This window comes from Odontesthes bonariensis, chromosome 4 (assembly GCF_027942865.1).
Source record: "Odontesthes bonariensis isolate fOdoBon6 chromosome 4, fOdoBon6.hap1, whole genome shotgun sequence".
Classification (NCBI taxonomy): Eukaryota; Metazoa; Chordata; class Actinopteri; order Atheriniformes; family Atherinopsidae; genus Odontesthes; species Odontesthes bonariensis.
Genome location: NC_134509.1, coordinates 13,391,311 through 13,412,574, shown reverse-complemented (window position 1 = coordinate 13,412,574; position 21,264 = coordinate 13,391,311). Strand labels below are relative to the sequence as shown.

General features: G+C 40.8%; 2 protein-coding genes across 2 annotated transcripts; both read left to right on the top strand.

Moving 5' to 3' along the window:
- Positions 1-292: 292 nt before the first annotated feature.
- On the top strand, positions 293-8,541 carry LOC142379289 (tetratricopeptide repeat protein 39B-like). The gene is made up of 18 exons (XM_075464423.1): positions 293-322; positions 3,427-3,458; positions 4,203-4,307; positions 4,657-4,788; positions 5,066-5,142; positions 5,262-5,391; positions 5,513-5,618; positions 6,111-6,176; positions 6,261-6,369; positions 6,471-6,538; positions 6,626-6,685; positions 6,794-6,955; positions 7,040-7,131; positions 7,243-7,363; positions 7,457-7,568; positions 7,652-7,769; positions 8,068-8,184; positions 8,427-8,541. The coding sequence occupies exons 1-18, from the start codon at positions 293-295 to the stop codon at positions 8,539-8,541; spliced, it is 1,752 nt and encodes a 583-aa protein (XP_075320538.1).
- Positions 8,542-12,673: 4,132 nt separating this feature from the next.
- On the top strand, positions 12,674-21,176 carry dnajb14 (DnaJ heat shock protein family (Hsp40) member B14). The gene is made up of 8 exons (XM_075463060.1): positions 12,674-12,906; positions 15,617-15,788; positions 16,463-16,608; positions 17,884-18,072; positions 18,300-18,385; positions 19,540-19,649; positions 19,943-20,115; positions 20,218-21,176. Exons 1-8 carry the CDS (start codon positions 12,774-12,776, stop codon positions 20,340-20,342), a joined length of 1,134 nt encoding a protein of 377 aa, XP_075319175.1. The 5' UTR covers positions 12,674-12,773; the 3' UTR covers positions 20,343-21,176.
- Positions 21,177-21,264: the final 88 nt, after the last annotated feature.

The following is a 21,264-nucleotide window of genomic DNA, read 5'->3' as shown; positions in this document are numbered from 1 at the left end:
TTTGTCTTTCTAAAATCTGGACAGACTTCTTAGGGATTGAGCCCAAAGAGCAGACACCGTGAGCCTGAGGGGAAAAACAGAGGCGTGAAGAAGAGCCAAAAGAAACGTCCTGTGGGCGTCATCAAGGCCACTCCTCTCGACTTTTAAGGTTATAAAATGGAGGAGAAGGCAAATTATCTTCTCTGTGTGAGTGTAAAAAGAACGCTTGAAGTGTAGAGCTGCCTGGGAAATACGTCACTCTCCTCTTTATACAGACTTGCTGCGACCTCTTGTCGTTAGACAACGAAAGCCAATGGAGACGAAAGAAAGTTCACTGCAACAGGTAAGTCTAAAAAAAAAATTCCAGCAATTATTTCATTTTTATTATTACAGCTTAAAATAACGTTGTGTTGCCATTAAAAAATATTTCAGGAGAACGCAAGAAAACTGCAAAAACTGTCCCAATGCCATGCACCTGCAATAAATTAAACCAGTTTGAATTTTAACCCCTTAACGCCTATTGTCGCATATATGCTACAAACCGGAGTAACCGTTGACTCCAAATTGACCAGGATGCCTGTTGTCGCAAATTTGCAACATACCAAAAATTCTATTTATTTTTTGTGCAAAAGTGAAATTAATAATCTCAGCATTATTTACCATCTACTTAACGGCTAAAACACACACAAAACATTTTTTTTTTATATATATATATATATACAGCTATATAAATTCAGGCGTTAACAGACATCCCATGTTCCAAAATCTCATTTCAGGGAGATGCTTATCGAACCCCCCACACCCACACACACACACATATTTTCTTTAATTAATTTATGCTTAATTTATATTGCATATTTATCTATCCTATTTATTATCAACATATTAAATTGGGGATTTTTTAAAAGGCTGAGACAGGCTGGATATAGATAGTTAGATAATGTAGCTGGTTAGTTAGATATAGAACTACACAATTTAGTAACTAAATGTGTATTGATACTTTAAATAAGTGTTTGATACGTTTTGCTTTATTTTATAACAGCATTTAACCTACAGAAATAAAATGCAGATGATGGCGCGTTCAACTTAGCCTACCTCCACATGTTTTAAAGTCATTAAAGGTAGGGTAGGAGATCCTGGATTTTGAGTCCAGCAAAGCTGCATTTTGAAAATACACAGGTAAAAAGTCCCAACCCTTTTCTTCTCTTTCCCCCCAAAGGCACGCCTCTAGAGTACATGAACGCGCACGAGCACGAAGGTGCATGAGCGCTGTTCTGACAGCAAGCATCGATCGTTGCCGTATTTAGTATTTAGTTTATGCTAACTATACGTTTAATAATGCTTGGTGCTAGCTAGCCTGGGAATTCCCATGCTGCTTTGCGCTCGATTTCATTCTTACTGCAAAGTCAGCCTGGAAACCACCGCCCTTATTTTTGCCAGAGTTTGGGAACCAATCACAGAACGGGGGGCGCGCGCAGCAAGACGATGGCGACGTCCATGCGCTACACCGAAGCTTGTAGAGTGTTAATCCAACATGACAGCGGACACAACGTTACCGTTCAATGCAGCCTTAGAAAGTGTTTCGGAGTAGATTCACCCTAGGGTCATTTGAACCGTGACATCCAGCCATGTAGCCCACCCGAAGTTTTTCCGATATTGGCTGAACATCAGCTGAGTTACTGAGTTATCCCGAATAGCTTCGTACAAGCGCTAATGGACCCTGGCAGTATCTCCAAAATTACCATACTAAAATCACATGTCATGACACCAAACTTCTAAAGTAGTACAAATATGGTCTGTACTCACAAAACGATGCATTTGGAAGTTTGTACATAGTCCAGGAGTTTATTATTATCATCAACACAAGCCTGATAGCTTTTCTGCTGCTAAAGCTGCATCGACGTCACTTCTGGGAGCTTCAAAGTAAGATGAGGGTTGATCTACTACTGTAGACAACAAAGCAAGACTGCTCAATTTCTCCATTATTAAAATAAATTCACAACTCTACAACATAAAAATTCATGTGGAATATAGCATATAGGCCTACTTTGTTGTCAATTTAAGTAGCTTAGAGCGCAAGTTTACTTTTATTTTCCATTTTTTTCTTCTTCCTCGTCGAATTTCTGTCGTCATCTGGTATAAGTGATACAATTGGCTATGAATCGCGCGCAAAGCAGCATGGGAAGAACCTAACGTCATTTGATAGACATTCGTAACGCCCAATAAACGGCTCTAGGCATTCGTAAACCACGCCTCAAATACGAGAAAATGCACACCTAGTTCCCAGAACACCATCTCATCGAGATGGTGGACGCGTCAGCCAGGCTAGGTGCTGGCCAAGCTGGCTCTTGTTTAGCTTCCTGCCAAGCTCTGTTCACGGAACAGGGTACGTGCACAGGGGGAAGGAGGGGGAGGGGGAGGGGGAGGGAGGAGCAGATTGCAGTTTGATAGACGGCGTCAGTATCCAATCATTGTGAACGGTCCGTTCACAATGAATGGATACTGTTTTTCCTAGATTGTACGTTCTAGAGGCCACTAAAAAATTTCATATTTGTGTCAAAACTTTTAATTAATTGGTTGCAATGAGGGTTTGAAGAGTATTTCAAGCAATATGTAAAAAAAAAGTTCCAGAAAAAGATCCCCTACCCCGCCTTTAAGTCCGCCGTGGGCAATACTGAAGTTACTGCTGCATACAGTGCACCTCGTCACGGTGTCATCATTCTTCACCTTCACTAGACATGGATATACTTTAGTATATTCTGCTGTAAAATGAGTCTTATATTTTCGTTTTTTACTCGAGGATTCACCCTGTGCCATTTGGCAGGATGCACAGTTTTGAGGGGTAACTTAGGTGACTGTCAGAGAGTAAATCGAAGCCATCCCACACCGAACGTTATTGGCTTATTTTGCTGACTAAACCAATCAGCGCGCCCTCTGACAAGCAGTCGCCCTGAACATTTGGACAGATACGCACAGGTTTCACAAGCAATCTCTCTCTCTCTCTCTCTCTCTCTCTCTCTCTCTCTCTCTCTCTCTCTTTATTATCATTAGCCTGTAAATGCGAATTCTAAACAGGATTAGCATTAATCTTAACATTTCAAAGATTTTTTTCGTCAAGTGCAATAGTTTTAGTAAGAGAAAAGTGACGAGGTAGCCTACACGTAAAAAAACCTACCATATCGAATGTAAGAAAAAAAAGAAAGGGAAATGGGGGCTATACTGATTTAAAAATGCTGCTTTTTAGAAAAGCGTCACATCAGCTTTTCTTTCCTGGTCCTGGGGACTCTGCAGGTTTGAAATCATCTGCACCTAATTCCAATCCACGACCTGCCCTCTTCAGGCTTTGAGGAGGAGTTTCCCCTTTTTTTTTTTTTTTTTTTTTTTTTTTTTTTTTTTTTTTTTTTTTTTTTTTTTTTGCACAAGACTCATTTTCTTGTTTTCTTTCAGATGGACTTGACTCATATCAGTGAGGATGAAATGTGAGTTCCGTTTAAATTAAGTTTTAATTGTAGGCTTTATACTCAATTCAATTCTTTATTTATATCAGACACAAGTGCATGGTCCATATCACAATATAAATACATAGTAAAAATAAAAAGAAAATAATAATAAATTGTAAAATAAAAGACAAGACAAGTACACAGCCATCAGGCATATAAGCACTCTCTCCAGTGTCGCCTAAGCTTTGAAGAGAACCTCACCGAGCTCTTAGTTGGATTTACTAAAGATTCAGTTATACTATTTTGAGAGCAATCCAGTCGGCACATAAATTTATACATTGCATTTCTCAGGACTGCATCACATCCAGGGACATTGGAGTGTGCAAACAGGTAGCTGGCACTGGACCATCTAGGTAACTGCATCAGTAGTCTCATAGTGTCATTATATGCAACTGTGAGCTTCTGGTAGCTGTTTTTAATACTATTATACTAGGGTGTGTGTATTGATTTTAGTGACTGACGCATGATGCAATGAAAAACTGGACTTAACAAAGAAAATTCATAATCTCCGAGATGCACATTCCATTCCAATGATGCCTCATACAGTGAAATGTACATATAATGCACCACACAACCCACAGGTCAGACGTTCTGTTCCTTTTTATTTATTTTACATTTCAGAAATGCAGAGGCAGAAACCGTCTCCTTTGCTTCTACTTTAGCACACAGCAAACACAATCTTTTGTGGCGTAAATGATTTCAATTTTCACGCTCCAATCACAGATCATCTCAAATGGATCTGGACGAGACACTGGAGGAATGCACCTCTGCCCTGAATCTCTTTCTGAACAACAGGTTTGCAGAGGCATTGACAGTTTTAAAACCCCGGTGAGGACGACTTCTGTGTTATTTCTTGCCAATTGGTTTATTATAACAATGCATGAGTGCATCTGTATTTGGGTTGAATTCATATTCATCTTTAAACTTAGTACATTCACTGTATATGAGTTGTATACATGTCTACAGATGTGAAATAAAAACATATCTTTTTTTCAATTTCATGCATAATGAAAAACAAACCTGTCCGCATTATGTGTTTCTATGCTTCTGTGATGGAGGAAGAAACATCAAAATAAAGAGAACCTTTGCATGAGTGGATGTGCCAGTCATGTGCCTTTTGACTTCTATTGTCAGCAGGTTATTGATATCTGAAGCTCGTTGCATTTCTGTCCTTTAGGAAGCATCACAGTATGTACCATGCTATGGGCTACAGCAGCATCTTGGTGATGCAGGCTGCCATGACCTTTGACCCAAAGGACATGGATGCTGCCGTAACATCACTGAGGGAATCCCTGCACACCTGCCAGAGGTACAGTGTGGCTCGATATTTAACAACTTGTGAACAATGTAAACATTTATTAGGCAAGTAATAATGTACTCCTAATGCAGTTGCCTGATAATTATGCATACGAGATGTTTATCTGAGGAAGAGAAGATGTTGTTAAAGACTCATGTTTAAGGTTCAATAACATTTTTACAATACGTGTCGGTCTTTGAGTCTGATTTAAGGATATTTTTAATTTGAATAATTTGTCCCCATTTACAACACAGCCTGTTTTTGTTTTTTTTTTGTTGTTGTTATTTAGGTTTCGGAAGAAAACTGGATTAATGGAAACCTTGGCCAACATGTGGCATGGACAGCCAGATGACAGCCTGACGGAAGGTTAGTGAGCTTTAGTTAGTGATATCAACACTTGTTCTGGTGTGCAGTAATGTGCATCTCCCCGAATTAAGATGGATTTTACCTTTCGTTAGCTCATCATTTATATTTCTCTCCGACAGAAGAGATGCATGCAGAGCTATGTTACGCTGAAGTTTTGATGTTGAAGGCCGCTCTCACCTTCCTGGATGAAAGTGTGATCAGCTTCATCAAAGGAGGGATGGGAATGCGACACAGTTATTTGATTTACAAGTAAGAAGGTTGAGGGCACTCCTGTGGGATAATTTTCCTGAACAAATAAATGTTGGAAAAAAAACATTGGCGTACTTAAATGAACTTAGATGCACATTAAGATGTTATGTCTCCAAACCAGGAATTGCCAGTTAATGGAAAATGCCATTAACGATGTGGACAAACAGAAGAGTACTCACATTCATTTTCGGGGCGGGGTCAGCATGGGCATTGGATCGTTTAATCTGGTGAGAGCAATAAAGCATACATATCGGGGAAAAAAAGTTTTTCAGTTTTCTTTGATTCATAAAACAAATCTTGGCAGATTGTTGAGGCAGTAACTGCAGATCAAAATATACAGCTGTGCAGCCAGAAATCCCTGCAAAGTAACAAATGAAGGACCGTTTGGGGCAACGAGCGCGTGTTGTGTTAATGACGTGCAGTAGTGTTTATAGATGCATGAGAGGAGAGGAGTTTAACGCATCGGAGGAAGTCCGACAGCAATAGAAAACTTAACCAAGGGATAGTTAGGGTTCACCAGAACTAATTAAGATTAATCGGAGAAGTAAAAATGATGTCTGCCACCTAAACACAAACTTTAATACACAAATCCCCTTGATTGTTTCACGGTGGTTTGTGAATTTTAAGAAAAATCATGCACTGCTCGGCACAATAATGCCGTTTTTGGATCTGATTAAATAAACTAAGCCTAACTCGTTGGGGGTGCTCTTTGTTTTCAGATGCTGTCTCTGCTTCCATCAAGAGTCCTCAGACTGATGGAGTTTCTGGGCTTCTCTGGAGACCGGGTAGGTGACACACAAAACTCGTGTCACGATTGTCGCACCAATACTGTTACAGTAGAAGTTATAAAATGAATCCCTGTGCCATAGGAACTGGGTTTGTCAGAGTTGAGGGACGGAGCAGCTAGCAACAGCCTGCGATCTATCCTAAGTACTTTGACTCTGCTGATGTTTCATCTCTATACAACAATCATACTTGGTGAGCAGACCAGTTTTCCAGACTTGCTCATTTGTATTTGAAACGGTATTTTTTACTGAACTTGGGTATGGGTGCACAAATGATTTGGAATCGTCCTTCAGGGATTGGTGATGGGAACCTAACGGAGGCTGAAGCTCTGCTAAAACCCTACGCTGAGAAGTTTCCCAATGTGAGCAGTTCTGACGCTATTGGCATTTTTTCTTCTCATCAGTGAAACTTCATTTTTCTGAGATAATTTGAAGATATTTGTCCACAGGGAGCCCTTATGCTTTTCTACACTGCAAGAATTGCTGTTCTTAAGGGGAACTTCACATTTGTAAGTACTTGCAGTGTCTAAGTGTATGCGTTAATAACAATGCTGCTCGTGATCTTAAGAAAATAAATATAAATAAATAAAGTTCAGTGAATCTGGATTTCTCTGCAGGCCCAGGAGAAGTTCCTGGCATGTATCGCAACACAGGAAGAGTGGCGTCAGATTCACCATCTGTGCTACTGGGAGCTGATGTGGGCCTACTCCTTTGAACAAAACTGGATGGAGGCATATCGATACGCTAACCTGCTCTGCAAGGAGAACAAATGGTCGCAGGTAATGTAACCCCTCCAGCCATGTGGTTAACGTTCTTTTTCTGCATTTGTTTTTGCTCATAGCGAACTCTTTCATTTCTTGTAGGCCACTTACGTGTTTCAGAAAGCCGCTATCTTGAGCATGCTCCCAGAGGAAGAGGTGACTAAACTCGGAGAAGACGTAGTGAAATTATTCAGGTGCACAAAGAAATTAACCATCGCTCATCCCAAGTGTTCTGTGGTCGTACATTTCCATGTTGTGTAACTAAAACGTGTGTTTTTTTTTTTGTTGTTGGTTTTTTTTTTTAGGCAAGTGGATGGTTTCAGATTAAGAATTGCAGGCAAATCAATACCAACTGAGAAGTTTGCTGCAAAGAAGGCTCGGAGATACTCATCCTCCAACCCTGTGAAACTTGTCGTCCCTGCTTTGGTAAGAACATGTGCACACACTTTTTGTAAATAAAATGGACTTATAAATAAATAAATTGACTTTTACTTTCAAATAAATATCTTCTCCCCGCAGGAAATGATGTATGTGTGGAATGGCTTCACAGTAGTAGGCAAAAGGCCTGAGATGACTCAAAACATCTTGTCCACTCTAGAGAGGGCAGAGGTGCAGCTCAGAAATGATTCAGGTGAGACAACAGCGGGAACCTCAAAATGAAAGAATACCTTCTTTCAGGACAAATATGAAACTAAAAGTCTGAACATTGTGCAGCTGCAGCAGAGTATCAACTGGATGACCAGTGTGTTGTCCAGCTGCTGAAGGGCCTGTGTCTGAGACAGCTGGGGCGCCTGGTCCAGGCCGAGACCTGCTTCAATCAAGTCATTTCCAGGTGAGGTCCTCTTAAAGCCACTGCGATACACACAGCTGTGGGGAGGGAGTCTAGTGAGCAAATTCAAAAGTACTCAGGATTTCTTAGAAAATTTTACATGCAAACAGTTCTTTTGGAACACATACATTCACACTAAGTCTCACCACTCTAAAGGCTGTCTCAGCGTGTGGTTTGTACCTGTGAAATAATATAGAAAGATATTTTCATCAAGTCCTGGAGGCTGCTGCACCACCAAAAATAATTTAGGGGTTGTTATATGGGCTGTAGAAAATCTCTGAAATGACTTTCTTTTCTGCAGTGAAAATGACATCAAGCATGACAACTATTTGGTGCCATATACTATGTACGAGCTGGGCCTTCTGCATAAGCAAAGAGGTGACATCAATAAGGCCATTACAGTCATTGAAAATGCCAAGTGAGTGTGTGATACTACTTTGCTTTTTTTTTTTAAGAAGACAAACAATCTCATTTGGAGTTGTGAATGAGCTCAAATGGAACCAGGCAGTTCCCTTTTGTCTCTTGTCTACACTACACTGATACAGTTGCTCGCAAACTTATTTAATCCCCAGTGCATGAGAAAAACCCAGCGTGTATTACTGTAGGATACACAAATGGCTAACAAGTGTGTGTTTTGTGTTTGTTTTTATTAATACACAGGATGAACTACAAAGACTACAGTATGGAGTCGAGGCTACACTTCCGCATCCATGCAGCACTCAACACCATGGGCACTTTTGAAGCCAAATTTCCTCCTTCACGTACACCAGCTTAAAGGAAACCGGTTAAAGCAAAGTGACAGAGGCTATCACAGCCTTGTTTGCAGCCTTCTGCTTTGATTTCACTTTAAATCCTCATCATCAGCCCCCCAGTCCTCACTGTATATGCGTGGCAGAACTTTGAATGTATGTTGTTATCCTGAGTGGTGTTGAAATAATGACTGAAATTTTGTTTTCTAAATGCACAAAATCTAATCTAAGAGTAAGACTCGTCCAAGTTTGTTCATACCCTGAGATATGACCCATAACACAGGAACACTCTACTAAAACACTTGTCACTTCCTGGTTTGGTTTAGAGTTGAAAATCATAGCTGTGTTGTTTGGGTCAGAAAATTCTTATATTTAGGGCTTAAAGCTGTTAGTTATGGTCACATCAATGAGGGCCATTTTTACACTTCACATACAGTCGCTCTCAAAACCACCACAGGTTGCACACTCTTTGAACATGATTCTAGGTAGAAATTTTAGGTATAGGAAACTTTTCTAAGTCGATGGAAAACATTGATATTAGCTTGCCAAACAACAAAAATGCTTTAAAATTGTGAAAGAGCGGGTGGTGTTCCCTGTCCAGAGATGCTGGAGGCATTTCCAGCAGGGATGCCGAGTGATAAGATGTATACCAGCTCAAAACGTATAATCGCAAACGTAACAAAAACATGACATCGTAGATTTGCCTTCACTAAAGCACTCTGCAGATGGACACTGTTATGTCCGCTTTCCAGCGGTCGAATAAGTTACCAATAATATTGATGTAAGAACGAAAGCCTTACACTCATTGACAGCCACATACAATGATGCAGGACGGGTGGGCAGCTAGGCAGGTCGTGTTCAGTTTTCACATGTCCATTAGTAACATCTGTCTACAGCGAAAGCTGGTAAAACCAGGTGTTAAATGGTCGTTGCAGAGGGCGGTGATGATGGTGGTGACCCTCAGTTGTCCCACTAAAGTGGCTCTAGAAATAACACTTAACTCCCAGCCCTGCGTGCATTGACAAAATCTTAAAAATCCCATTGTAGCTCTGTTGCTTGGGATTTTACTAAATGAAATCCCTTTTTGACGTCATTATTCCAAAACAACTTGAAGAGCTAATTCGAGCCCCACAGATTTTTTTTTTTTGGATGCAGATAACAGTCGTGTTAGAGGCAGGCTCACCTTTAATGCAATACCCATTGTGTCAGGTATTTTGACTAACCCAGAGTATCCAGGGAGCAAAAGTTGATTTCGAAATTTGCAAACAAATACAGTTCTCAATCTTGTCACCATTTTAGTAATTGCTTTCAGACGTTCATGTCTGAATTTGCTTTTCATGAACTTTAAAGTCAATGAACCAAAAATGTTTCGGTCAAGTGTAACTTATTACAACAGAAGCGTATGGATGGAAAAGTCCATTACTCAGTCTGGTTTAAAAGCCATGGTATAAATGTACATTTTCACATGGCTTTTGAGAATGTGTTGGTGAGGTCCTGAGGTGAATAGGCAGGCTGTTCCAACGTTGTAAGGAGGGTTTCCTGGGCAGCCGTTCTGTTGTCATCAGGACCAAGAGTCAAAGCAGATGAGGCTGGAAGCAAGAGTCTTTAGTGGAGAATATTCTTTAATACTGTGTACACAGGGTCAAACATCAGAAGTAAGACCTCGAACAAAGAAACCATGGTCTTATTTTCTTGACATGTTGACATGTCCTATGTTTTCTCTAAACCCACTTGTACCATATATCACCAGACTGACCCTTCCAAGGTCAAACAGCATCAATCAGGTCTGGTATACTTTCAAACGTTTAGAGTTTAGATTCAACTACAGCAAAAGCCCAATCTCTTCTGTGCTTTAATCTGCTCCTTTGTGCAGCCAAGAGCATCTGATCATCTCAATGATCTCTTGGGAGAGGTAAGAAGCTGCTAACGTGTTTGATAAATTAAATAAACCTAAATAAAGATTGGATTTTTGGAGTCTACAGAAGAGAAGAGGTTTTGGTTCTCTACTGTAATGTAAAGTGTGTAAAAAAATCAGAGTGCTTTAAAACTTTCCAAAGAGCTGAGATCCCCACTGAGGGAGGAGAAAAAACATCTTAATATCTATTTCAGCATCATACTGAGGGAGTCACTATTGATGTTCATCTTTGGCTTTAGGCTCAACACTCCTCACTAACCTATTGATTTAGGTTCATATGAATAGATCACTATTATTTTCACTATCTCTATGTCCGGTTGAAGAAAGTTCCATCTGTCTTTCTTTTTACCTGTGACAATAAAGCCCGTCTACTGTGTATTTTAAGGACAACGTGTTTTTCTACAATTCAGTGTTGTGTGAATGTGTTTAAATGACACTAAAAGCACATTGTGTGGTCATAAGACTAGAAAAGTGCTCAACATCAATGCAGTCTATTTACTGTTTGTTGCTTACATCCAAACGCAAGTTAATAATCCTGGGGTCCGTTTCACAAAGCAGGTTCAACAAACTCTGAGTCTATTCCTGAACTCTGAGTTGCTCTACTCTGAGATAGAAAACTCTGAGTTTTCGGTTCCAGAAACGCTGATTTTAGTGTGTTTAATCAACTCTGAGTAGGTTCACCTTGAGTTTTGCGTGTGCACCACAACTTTAAAAAGCCAGCATCAATGGAGCCCCGATTCAACGAGTCACCATGGCAACGGGGAAGAGGTGTATGGAAGTTTTTCTGTGCCATCAGAGTTTGAATACGAATTTCTAATATTGAATTTTTACATCATCAAAATCAGACTTTGAATTTGAAAAACCAACAGTGGAAAAAGAAATTCAGTGGAAAAAAATTCAACTTCAAAAAATTCAGTGGAAAAAAAAACAGATCTGGGTAAACATGGAGAAGCAATCGATCCCTGTCTCAATTCATCAGATCAGCTCAATAGATATTACTCAATTTTATTAACACAAATGGCAAATAAAGTAAACTCACTCACCGAAGCACCATCACCCGCTTTGGTGGACATGGCTGATCTGTCCAATGTAGCGTAACTTGATTGGCTGCCGTTGGATGAATTGAGAGGGATTGATTGCTTCTCCCTGTTTACCCGGACGTTGAGTCTGGTTCTTTTTCCACTGAATTTTTTGAAGTTGAATTTTTTTTCCACTGAATTTTTGGAAGTTGAATTTTTTTCCACTGAATTTTTTTTTTCCACTGTTGGTTTTTCAAATTCAAAGTCTGATTTTGATGCTGTAAAAATTCGATATTAGAAATTCGTATTCAAACTCTGATGGTACAGAAAAACTTCCATAGTAGGAGGGGCTACGTTTTTCACCAACCTCGAATTGGAAATCTTAATGCGCTCATACGGCGAGTTTCAACACCTTTTTAGAAACAAGTGCACCGTTGCAGCAGCAAAAGTGTAAGTTTAAATGTAGTCCTTTGCAATCACAATAATATTACAGGGGAAACTGCTTGAATGGTAGCCCATTCATTTATTTCATTTAGGTGCAATCCCGCGGGGGAGAAGCGCACTTGGCAGCAGTTTAAGATGAAATATAAAAACATTGTTCACACAGGTGAGACCTCGGCATGGAGGTACCTCATTTTGATCATGTTTTACACTGTAAAATAAATATTAAGTGGCTATTTGACTGTGCAGTTATTTTATCCCCACCATAATGCTGTTTTCACACACATAAACTATGTCTTCTCATCTATATCATGTTCTGTTAAATAATTGCCTATTTGCACTAACACAGACTTCTACTCAGCCAACAGAAAGAAGGCAGATGTTATTAACATTAATGTCAAATAACATTATTTATCATTTTAAAAAAATACTTTAAAAAAATGAAGTCTTGAGCAGCTGAGCAGTCACACATTTTTGAGCTTATGTCTTAAAAAAATAACATCATTGGTCATTGTAAAAATTCGATATGTTACCTTTGATCTATTTTCATTCAAACACAGAGTTTAGAGAATTTTTTTGTTTGTTTGTTTTGTTTTTACTCGCATTGGTTCACATATCGTGGGCTACCCACTTCCCGCGATGCTTGGTAGTACAGAGCATATTCTGTCAAACATACACACCTTTGTGCATGTCAGCTGTGGCGAATAACGAAACCCAGGGGATGGGAATTGGAAGGTCCTGAACCTCAAATCCACTGTCTCTCGGGGCATATTTGTGCCAGTGTAGTACCTGCTGTGTGTCGTCTGTCAGCGCTGTTGACCACGTGGTGTGGGAGCTGCTCAGCTGACCGCTGGGAGAACGAGAACGAGGAAGAGGAGAGAAGATGGAAGGCAACAGAGACGAGGCAGAAAAGTGTATAAATATAGCGATCAAAGCTCTCGAAGCCGGCGACAAAGAGAAAGCGCTGAAGTTTCTCATCAAAGCAGAGAAGCTATACCCAACTGTTAGAGCTAAAGGTAAGGCCGTTTGTGTATGAGTCGCTTGTTTAGCACAAGAGCAAGCTGCTTCTTATCTACAGGTGTTAGCATGTAGCTGGCGTTTGGTCGTATCAGTCACCGTGTTGGTTCACGGCGGTTTATCTGCTGACTACAGTGTAACGGCCATAAAAGACTATGATTACTGAAAGGCAGAATTTAATCGTGTCTTAATGACTGTAAGTACAACAACACACGTCCCTTTTAGCTAAACTGTTGGCCTGGCAGCTAACCTAGCCTGCGCTTCCCTGTAAAGGGTTTCTGAGTGCACAAAATGAGGATGTTGTTAAATGAAGCAAACGGGATGACCGTTATCCTTTTAGAACAACTCCAAGTGTTTACTTGTTGGTGAACGTCAGAGCTGTCATTCGTTCAATGGCTCAACGCAATGCTAGCTGTCTGTTATGATGGGGTCCACCTAGTTAGCCTGCATTAGCCGCGATTTCACTTTCAATTGAAGGGTAATATGCGGTTTGAGTGCATGTGTAGCGATTCTTGCTGAGGTTAGACCAAGGAATTGGGTCCAGAGAAGGGATTTAGGGCAAAAGTAATGGCAATAGGTAATGGCTAATCCGTGAGACCTTAGAGTCTTTGAGATGACGGTAAACCGGTGTTAAGGGATGGACTGTCGTTCATTGGTTCAGCGGGTAATTGCATAATAGGATAGATGAATTCACACAGCGATGATCAGTAACTACTCAGTTGTTAATCTGTAACATGTCGGTTGAAATGACATTTGTTGTACCCCAAGTCTGCATGATTATTTCTACTTATACCTACACCCCATGGCCTTTGCTGTGTGTGGCTAAAGCACTTATTGAGCTGCCAGCAGGAAGTTAGTGGCTTAACTGACTTACCAACTCTGCGCCATGACAACAGGAAGAGGCACAAACATTGCCCCTGATTTGCTGTTCAGACGAACAAGTTCAGCACATTTGTTTTCCGTTGATCGGGCTGGTGAAGCTTTGGATGTTTTTATTACCCACCCTGTAGCTGCTGAAATAAATTGTTTGATCAGTCGTCCAAAAAGTGGACCATTCCAACCATCTTTTCAAACTGCTTTGAATATTCACTGATTCTGACACTTGAGAGGGAGGATTACACAGTTTTCCTTTTCATATATGAGGATGGACTGCTTAGGGTACTTCTGGATGTTTGACAACAGATCGCACAGGGCTTGGGGAAATCCGACGTTATTCACAATTTTGGACTTTTTGAAGAGTGAAACGTCCATTAACGGAGTAAGTAATAGCAACAGTTTTATCAGTTCACTGAAACTTGGGGCAACATGCACACGCGTATCCAACATTTCATGATAGCACGCAGTGAACATAAAGAAACTGCATATCAGGCACTGCACAGAAGATGAGGTATAAGTGAGAGGTTTTAAGCTGTCCTCCTGTACACTGTTGGATAAACAGACTGACTGACTTAAAGACAAAAATCCAGGCTGGTATGACTACAGTATGATATAAATCTTTACTGATTTTAAGTGAATATCCAGTGAAAAATCGTAACTTATAAACAAGGTGGGGGGTAACTGATGTGTAGATTTTGAATTTCTCATTTCCACACTTCGTGCATAACGAGCATTTTAGCTTTGAGGGTGATGTCTTTTATAAGATGAAATTACTACGACCACTGTGTGCAAATTGAATCGTTACTGCTCAGAAGACAACCAGAAAAGGGGATCATGAGGAGAGAATAGCTAGGCTGATATTTTGGGAAGACTTACTGTGCCGGTAAGCAGTTAAAATATTGCTGCAAAGGAAAATATGCTTGACCTGCAAAGTCCTGGCGGTACTGTTACTGTGTGGGTTCCTAATGCCATTTAGGGTAAGAAGACCGGAGTTCAGAGAATTTATGCTCATTCAGGAGGTGCATCTGTATAGCGTCCGCTTCCAGGTCCACTTTCAGGAGGAGGAGGAAGCAACCTGTCAGGGAGAGCCGCACCAAGTGACACTGAAATGGGGAGCCGCTTCAGGCAGCTGATTGCTGTCTAAAACGCCTGGCAGACTGTCTGAGGTGGATGATTGAGTTGAGCTCTGCCAAAATCCTTCTGATTGGACGCATCGATGTCTCCTCAGAGAGCACTGCTTCAGTGCTGAACTTGTTTTACCTTCAGAGCACCCGTGCGGCATGCTCACAGACCTGCACTGACATCGCACAGCACACGCAGGAATGGGCTCAGAACCAGAGTGCAGTGCCCACAGTAACATGTTTTTTTTTTTATTGTCGCTGTAAGAACTTTACGTGCATGATTGTGCCACTGAAACTGTTTTAAACGTTCGACTTGGGTCACGTGAGGGAGAAATGATCCAACACGTAAATGGATAAATCTGAATGAATTTGGTTATTTTTTATCGATTGAAAGTCGGATCCTTACCTGGCTTTGGGACATAAATTTTACTTTTCACATGATTGTTATTTTATGCATCACTTTACATACGATGTCCCGGGCTGTGGTCCAGTAGTAAAGATTTTACCAGTTTCTGTGATATGTAAGTGTGGTTTAATTGATCACTGCAGATTAATTCAGATTTCTTCAATCAAACGAAAAAGCAGTGTATATAAATTGTTTTGATTTTATTGTTATTATTCTTTGAAACTCTGCTCTTTATCCTCTCCCAGTTGATGAGTCATCTAAATTGTCTTGAGCTCATCGGGTTGTTTTTTTTCTTTGCTTCTCCAGCTTTGTGGGATGCATTGACAAAGAATGGGAGCTCAGCGGATAGTGGCGCATATCGCAGGAGACCTGCGGAAAACTCGGAAACTACTGGTGCCCGGCCAGAAGAAGGAAGTCAAGAACCTGGAGGTGCTGAATCTAAAGGGTTCACCAAAGAGCAGGTTGAAGGTGTACAGAGGTGAGAATTTAGGATTTGTTTGGACTTGCTGTATTCAACTGGCTGCTCTTATCATCTGTGGGCTATTTTTATACATCCTTACAACTGGCCCTCTGGCACTACCAAATTTGATTAGACCGTTTTGTCTGTGACCAAAGGAGGACACCACAGTCACAGCAGTGTTTGTCAGCAGCTATTGCTATAGGAACCTCTGCATCTTTGTGTTTTCCCACGAGGGGGCTTTGAGAGACATTTAGCAGTGTGGGCTAGATACCAGGTAACCATGACATACTTTAACTTTATTCCACAAGAGTAGAGACAGGAAGGAACGCACGAAATGAGCTACCACACACGTACCGTCCAATCAGATCTTAGAAATCTGCATCTCAGTTTGGAGGCTAAACATGTTGCTCACTGTGTTGTAGTTGAATTAGGCAGCCACCCTGTCCCCTGGTGCTTTTCTCCCCATGGAGAAGCTCCCGTAGGTTCAAAATTGCACCATGTCTGATGAAAGACTGCTTGTGCACTTTGTATTGAAATTGTCTCCCGTGCTGCCTAATTTTTACCTTCAATTCGATCGCGCTTCAGTGACACGTTTCAGTGATCTAAACGCAGTCTTCACCGGGGCACCGCTATGACCAGCCGTGAATGATGAATCATCATAGTCTTGTCAACTCCATGCTTTTGTCTTTCAGAATAAAACGGTGTAAGGACTATTACGAAGTGCTTGGTGTCAACAAAGAGGCCAACGATGACGAGCTGAAGAGAGCCTACAGGAAACTTGCTCTCAAGTTCCATCCAGACAAAAACCACGCCCCTGGAGCAACAGAAGCCTTTAAAAGTAATTTCCCTGGATTTAATTTTGCCCTATAAATAATAAAAGACCTTTGGGCTTTGTTGGGAAAATATTCAATTAGCAGTAAAATTTGCACGGGGGTTTAGAATCACTAATATCTACTCTCAGTATACTGCCAGTCCAGTTTCTCATGGGTGAAGCCATTTTTCGTTGGCACGTTTATGAAAAGTCTGCCTACGGGCTTGTTTAAGAAAAAGCCTGTAAAATTTCAGACTGCATTACAAGGCAAGGCATGTAGCACATTTCAGCAACAAGGTGATTCACAGTGCTTTACATAGAACATAAAATAATTAAAAACAATCTTTACAAAAGTAGCACAGAGAGAGGCACAGTGCAGTGAAAGTTATTCAGCAACGCCCTTCATATCAGTTCAACCAACCACGGTTTAAGATCATCAGGGCCAAAAAGATTCACAATAACAATATCCCTGTGACGGGTAAAGGAAAACAGTTCCCTAACTCGGTTTATTTTGACTTTAGTCTCAGATTAACTGCACTCTCGATAAGAGCGATGGGAGGTGAAGATCTGTACCATAACCTGACAGCACTGTATGAAATTCACTGATATAGACAATGAATTTTGATAAAGATCCACAAGATGTAATGGCTGCTATCAATAGTGTCAAATATGACACAATCACCATTATTTGTATGAACAATCAGTATTTAATTTGTTAACAGAATGGTTTTAATGTCACGATTGTTCGTCTCAGTGTACCATGACACCCCTCTTTGTATCAAAGGGGGTCTCCTCTCCCATTCAACTTAAACCCTAAATGATCCCATACAAAGCTTATGGGCCTATTACACTAATGCGTCCTGGTTCAGTTGTACAGTTATGTTACGATGTTATAAGAGGGCAAAAGAGCACAACCAGAGACTAAAATTAAAAAATGTGGCTCCGTTTTTTTCTTTCTAATTGATTGAATCTGTATTTCTTTCTTATGCCTGTACTTGTGACTAAAGTGTGTCAAGGTCATATCCTTATATCATGTGTCTTAAGTAGATGTACTCTTGACCTCTGTTTCACAACAGTTTTGTTTCCTGTGTAGTAAACAGGAGGCCTGTAGAGAGCGTTTTCTGATGACCGAGAGCATACGAGGCAACATAATGGCAATAATAACGATGCCATACTTAAGAAATGTAGCATTTTGAAACTGCACCTGTAGTGTAGTATAAAAGCTCTGTATTTGTAACCTATGGGGAAAAAAAAAAAGTTTAAATCACAGTTTTTCTCCTGACTTGATTCTTTATCCTCCAGAGATTGGCAATGCTTATGCAGTGCTTAGCAACCCGGAGAAAAGACGGCAGTATGACCTGACGGGAGGGGAGGAGCCGAGCAGTCCAAGCCACTCGCGAGCGGGGGGCTTTGACTTCCACCGGGGCTTCGAGGCTGACATCACTCCCGAGGACCTCTTCAACATGTTCTTTGGAGGCGGCTTCCCATCCTGTAAGATGTTTACGGCTCATTTTCACGTTACTCCTCATTCATGGTGACCCGCATAAAACTGCTAAATATACATATGGGGCCATCATTGTTGGGGTGACTGAACCTTTTTGCTAGGTTCAGATATTCCACATGACGCAGTGTTTTAAATACTGACCTTGTGAGCAGGTGTAACAAGTTTGGTGACATATGTGCAGAGCGTTTTATCTGACATAATGTTTTGTCGACAGCAAACACACACACCTTCACCAACGGCAGGACCAGCTACAGCCATCAGACGGATTCCCGGCAAGAGAGAACAGAGGAAAGAGGAGATGTGTGTAGATGGGTTCAGCTTTGTACTAGGGCTGAACGATATATGGTTATTGTATCAATATCTAGATATGAACTTTCAAGATATTAATATCGCAAATTCGACGATATCAACGATATAGATTTCCCCCGCATGTGCAGCTCAGGCAGTCGCAAACATCATTTTTAAGCCTGCCCTTATGTACAGCTGAAGCCAGCCAATGACAAACATCCGAGGGGGGGACCGAGGTAGACGGAGACACACACACACTACATTCACAGCGGGGAAATTAAAAAGAGAAACATGAGTGTGGAAGATAAGGCCGGTGCAGAATCTGCGCATTCGGCGGATTTAGTGGCAAAAAATAAGTCATTCTCCATTATTTGGAGGTATTTTGGATTCAGAAAAGAGGATGTGAACCAGAGCGAGGTGTTGTGCAGGTCGTGCTTGCAGGTCGAGGTAAGGCGGCACAACAAACTTGTTCCACCACCTGAAACAACACCACCGTGTACTGCACGAAGAGTGTATTGCAATGAGAGAAACGGCGGAGACTTCTCAGTCATCCAAAGTGAAGCCCAAGCAAAGTTTGACTGCTGATGCGTTCACTAGCGTTACGCCATATGAGTCGACGACCACCAGGCACAAAGACATTACAGATGCTGTAACATACCACATTGCAAAAGACGTGGTACCGTGCACACCGTCACAAAAGAGGGCTTTCAGAAAATAGTTTGGACGCTGGACAAACGTTACAAAATACCATCCCAAACATATTTTAATCAAGTGGCAATTCCAAAAATCTATAATGGATGTTAAATGAATGTTGAATCCGAGCTCCGTGAAATTGAACATTTTGCTACAACCACAGACCTGTGGTCGAGCCGGACGACTGAACCTTACATCAGTTTAACGGTCCATTTTATAACAACAAACTTCAAACTCAAGACCCAATGTCTGCAGACGTCCTTCTTTCGTTTTTTTATTTTTCAGAAAAATGCTTAGTTTTCACTGAACCCATAGTCCTATCGTATCGAGATATCTGGCATGAATATCGAGATATGAAATTTTGTCCATATCGTTCAGCCCTACTTTGTACCGCCAATCTTTTTTTATTTTTTTCAGACATTCATGTATTTCACGTATCATAACTCGATCTAACGTACTGTGTTGGTTTTCAGGGTGGGTTTTCGATGTTTATCCAACTCATGCCCATCGTGGTCCTGATTTTAGTGTCAATTCTGAGCCAGATGATGGTGTCCCCTCCACCCTTCAGCCTATATTCCCGACCGTACGTACACTCACACTCTGTCAGTAGCCTGTAAAGAGCATGTAGGAGGTTCTTCCTGGCAACTTTTCCTTCTGCATGTCACTGACCACCTGATTAATATTTAGTCTGTCAGTACACTTTTCAACATCTGTGTTCACTCTGCCCTGTTTAAATTTAACACAATGTGGTATTTTTTATGTATTTTTATTGCGCATAACGAGACTTGAAGTACTTTCCGAGTTTCGGTATGTTGGAAAGTACAACAGTAGACAGCATTTTTTATGAAAGTTTGTGCCTTCCTTCATCTCTTCTAGGTCCACGGGTCAGACTGTAAAAAGACAGACAGAAAACCTGCGTGTTGACTACTACGTCTCCAGGGATTTCAAGTCTGAATTTAAGGGCTCAGCTCTGCAGCAAATTGAAAAAAATGTAGAAGAGGACTATGTAACTAATGTTAGAAATAACTGTTGGAAGGAGAGACAGACGAGTAAGTAACTATGGCTAAATGGGGGCTTGCTCGTTGCACTGTTTTCCTTCTTTCTTTACTTTGTTTTTTATTTCTAACATGATCTCTGCTTGTCTCACCCAGAAACAGACCTGCTTTACGCTGCTAAGGTATACAGGGATGACCGAATGCGCAAGAAGGCAGAACGTATGACCATGGATAACTGCAAGGAGCTGGACAGACTTAATAACTTGTTCAGAGGCGGATGAGTTGACTTGCTTTTAGAACATTTAAATGTGTATGAATAGACATGTATGATCCTTTTCTTTTTTTTTCTTTTTTTTTTTTTAAAGGAAGAGTAAATGCACTAGGAGCAAAAACTTAATTAAATAGTGTAGCTCTATTATTGAAGTCTGAAACTGTCCCTCTCCTCATGCCCCCCCCCCCCCCCCCCCCTGCCAAATACTTTTTCTTCACTCCAGCCTGACCCTGGGAATCGCCTTGTTACATCATAATGAACCAGTCTACACACTGTAGCAAGTCCTTCTTTTTCTTTCCTTTCAATGCTTTTCTTATGTTTTCTTCGGAGTCAGGACAAGGATACTTGATTGTAAAGGCATGTGCTTTGAGTAGCGGGAACTGGAGAGGCATTCTGCACACGCAAAATGCGGTCTGAGGAACAAAACACGACAACAGCTACTTTTGCATCATCTGCTCATCATCAACTGAAAAATCCGAGACATGGTAGGATCATCTGAAGGTGCTGTCCTCCAGTCAAAGCTGTATCAAGAAGGGGTGAAAAAAACCAACGAAACAGACTGCCTGTTTTAGCTTCCTGCTCCCCTCAACTTGTGGATGAAGAGCACTGGATCATCGAGAGTGGCTTTGCTACTTCATAAACGTTTCAATTTCAATTTCAACTGCAAACTGTGAAGCTGGTTGGGACTAAAAATGAATGAACAGCGAAGTTGTTGTTCATAAATGGTTGTAAATTTTCATTTTTGAATGTTTAAAGTTAACACAGTTATTTAAGTAACTATAGAAGAAACAAGGTTTTTCTTCAATGCTCGCCTAATCATTTAAATAAAGTCAAATTGTCACCATGGACTGGATGTTATTGTCTCTCTGAATCTAATCTTAAAAAAAAGCTGGAAAAAATGTTGATCTCAAAAGAAAATGATTGTTTCTGTA

Excerpts from the sequence above, each read along its gene's own strand:
- LOC142379289 (XM_075464423.1), top strand. The coding sequence starts at position 293 with ATGGAGACGAAAGAAAGTTCACTGCAACAG. Across the intron at positions 323-3,426 it reads AAGAAAGTTCACTGCAACAG|ATGGACTTGACTCATATCAG; the intron begins GTAAGTCTAAAA and ends GTTTTCTTTCAG. Across the intron at positions 6,686-6,793 it reads TTAAGGGGAACTTCACATTT|GCCCAGGAGAAGTTCCTGGC; the intron begins GTAAGTACTTGC and ends ATTTCTCTGCAG.
- dnajb14 (XM_075463060.1), top strand. The coding sequence starts at position 12,774 with ATGGAAGGCAACAGAGACGAGGCAGAAAAGTGTATAAATATAGCGATC. Across the intron at positions 15,789-16,462 it reads CAGGTTGAAGGTGTACAGAG|AATAAAACGGTGTAAGGACT; the intron begins GTGAGAATTTAG and ends TTTGTCTTTCAG. Across the intron at positions 20,116-20,217 it reads TTGGAAGGAGAGACAGACGA|AAACAGACCTGCTTTACGCT; the intron begins GTAAGTAACTAT and ends TGTCTCACCCAG.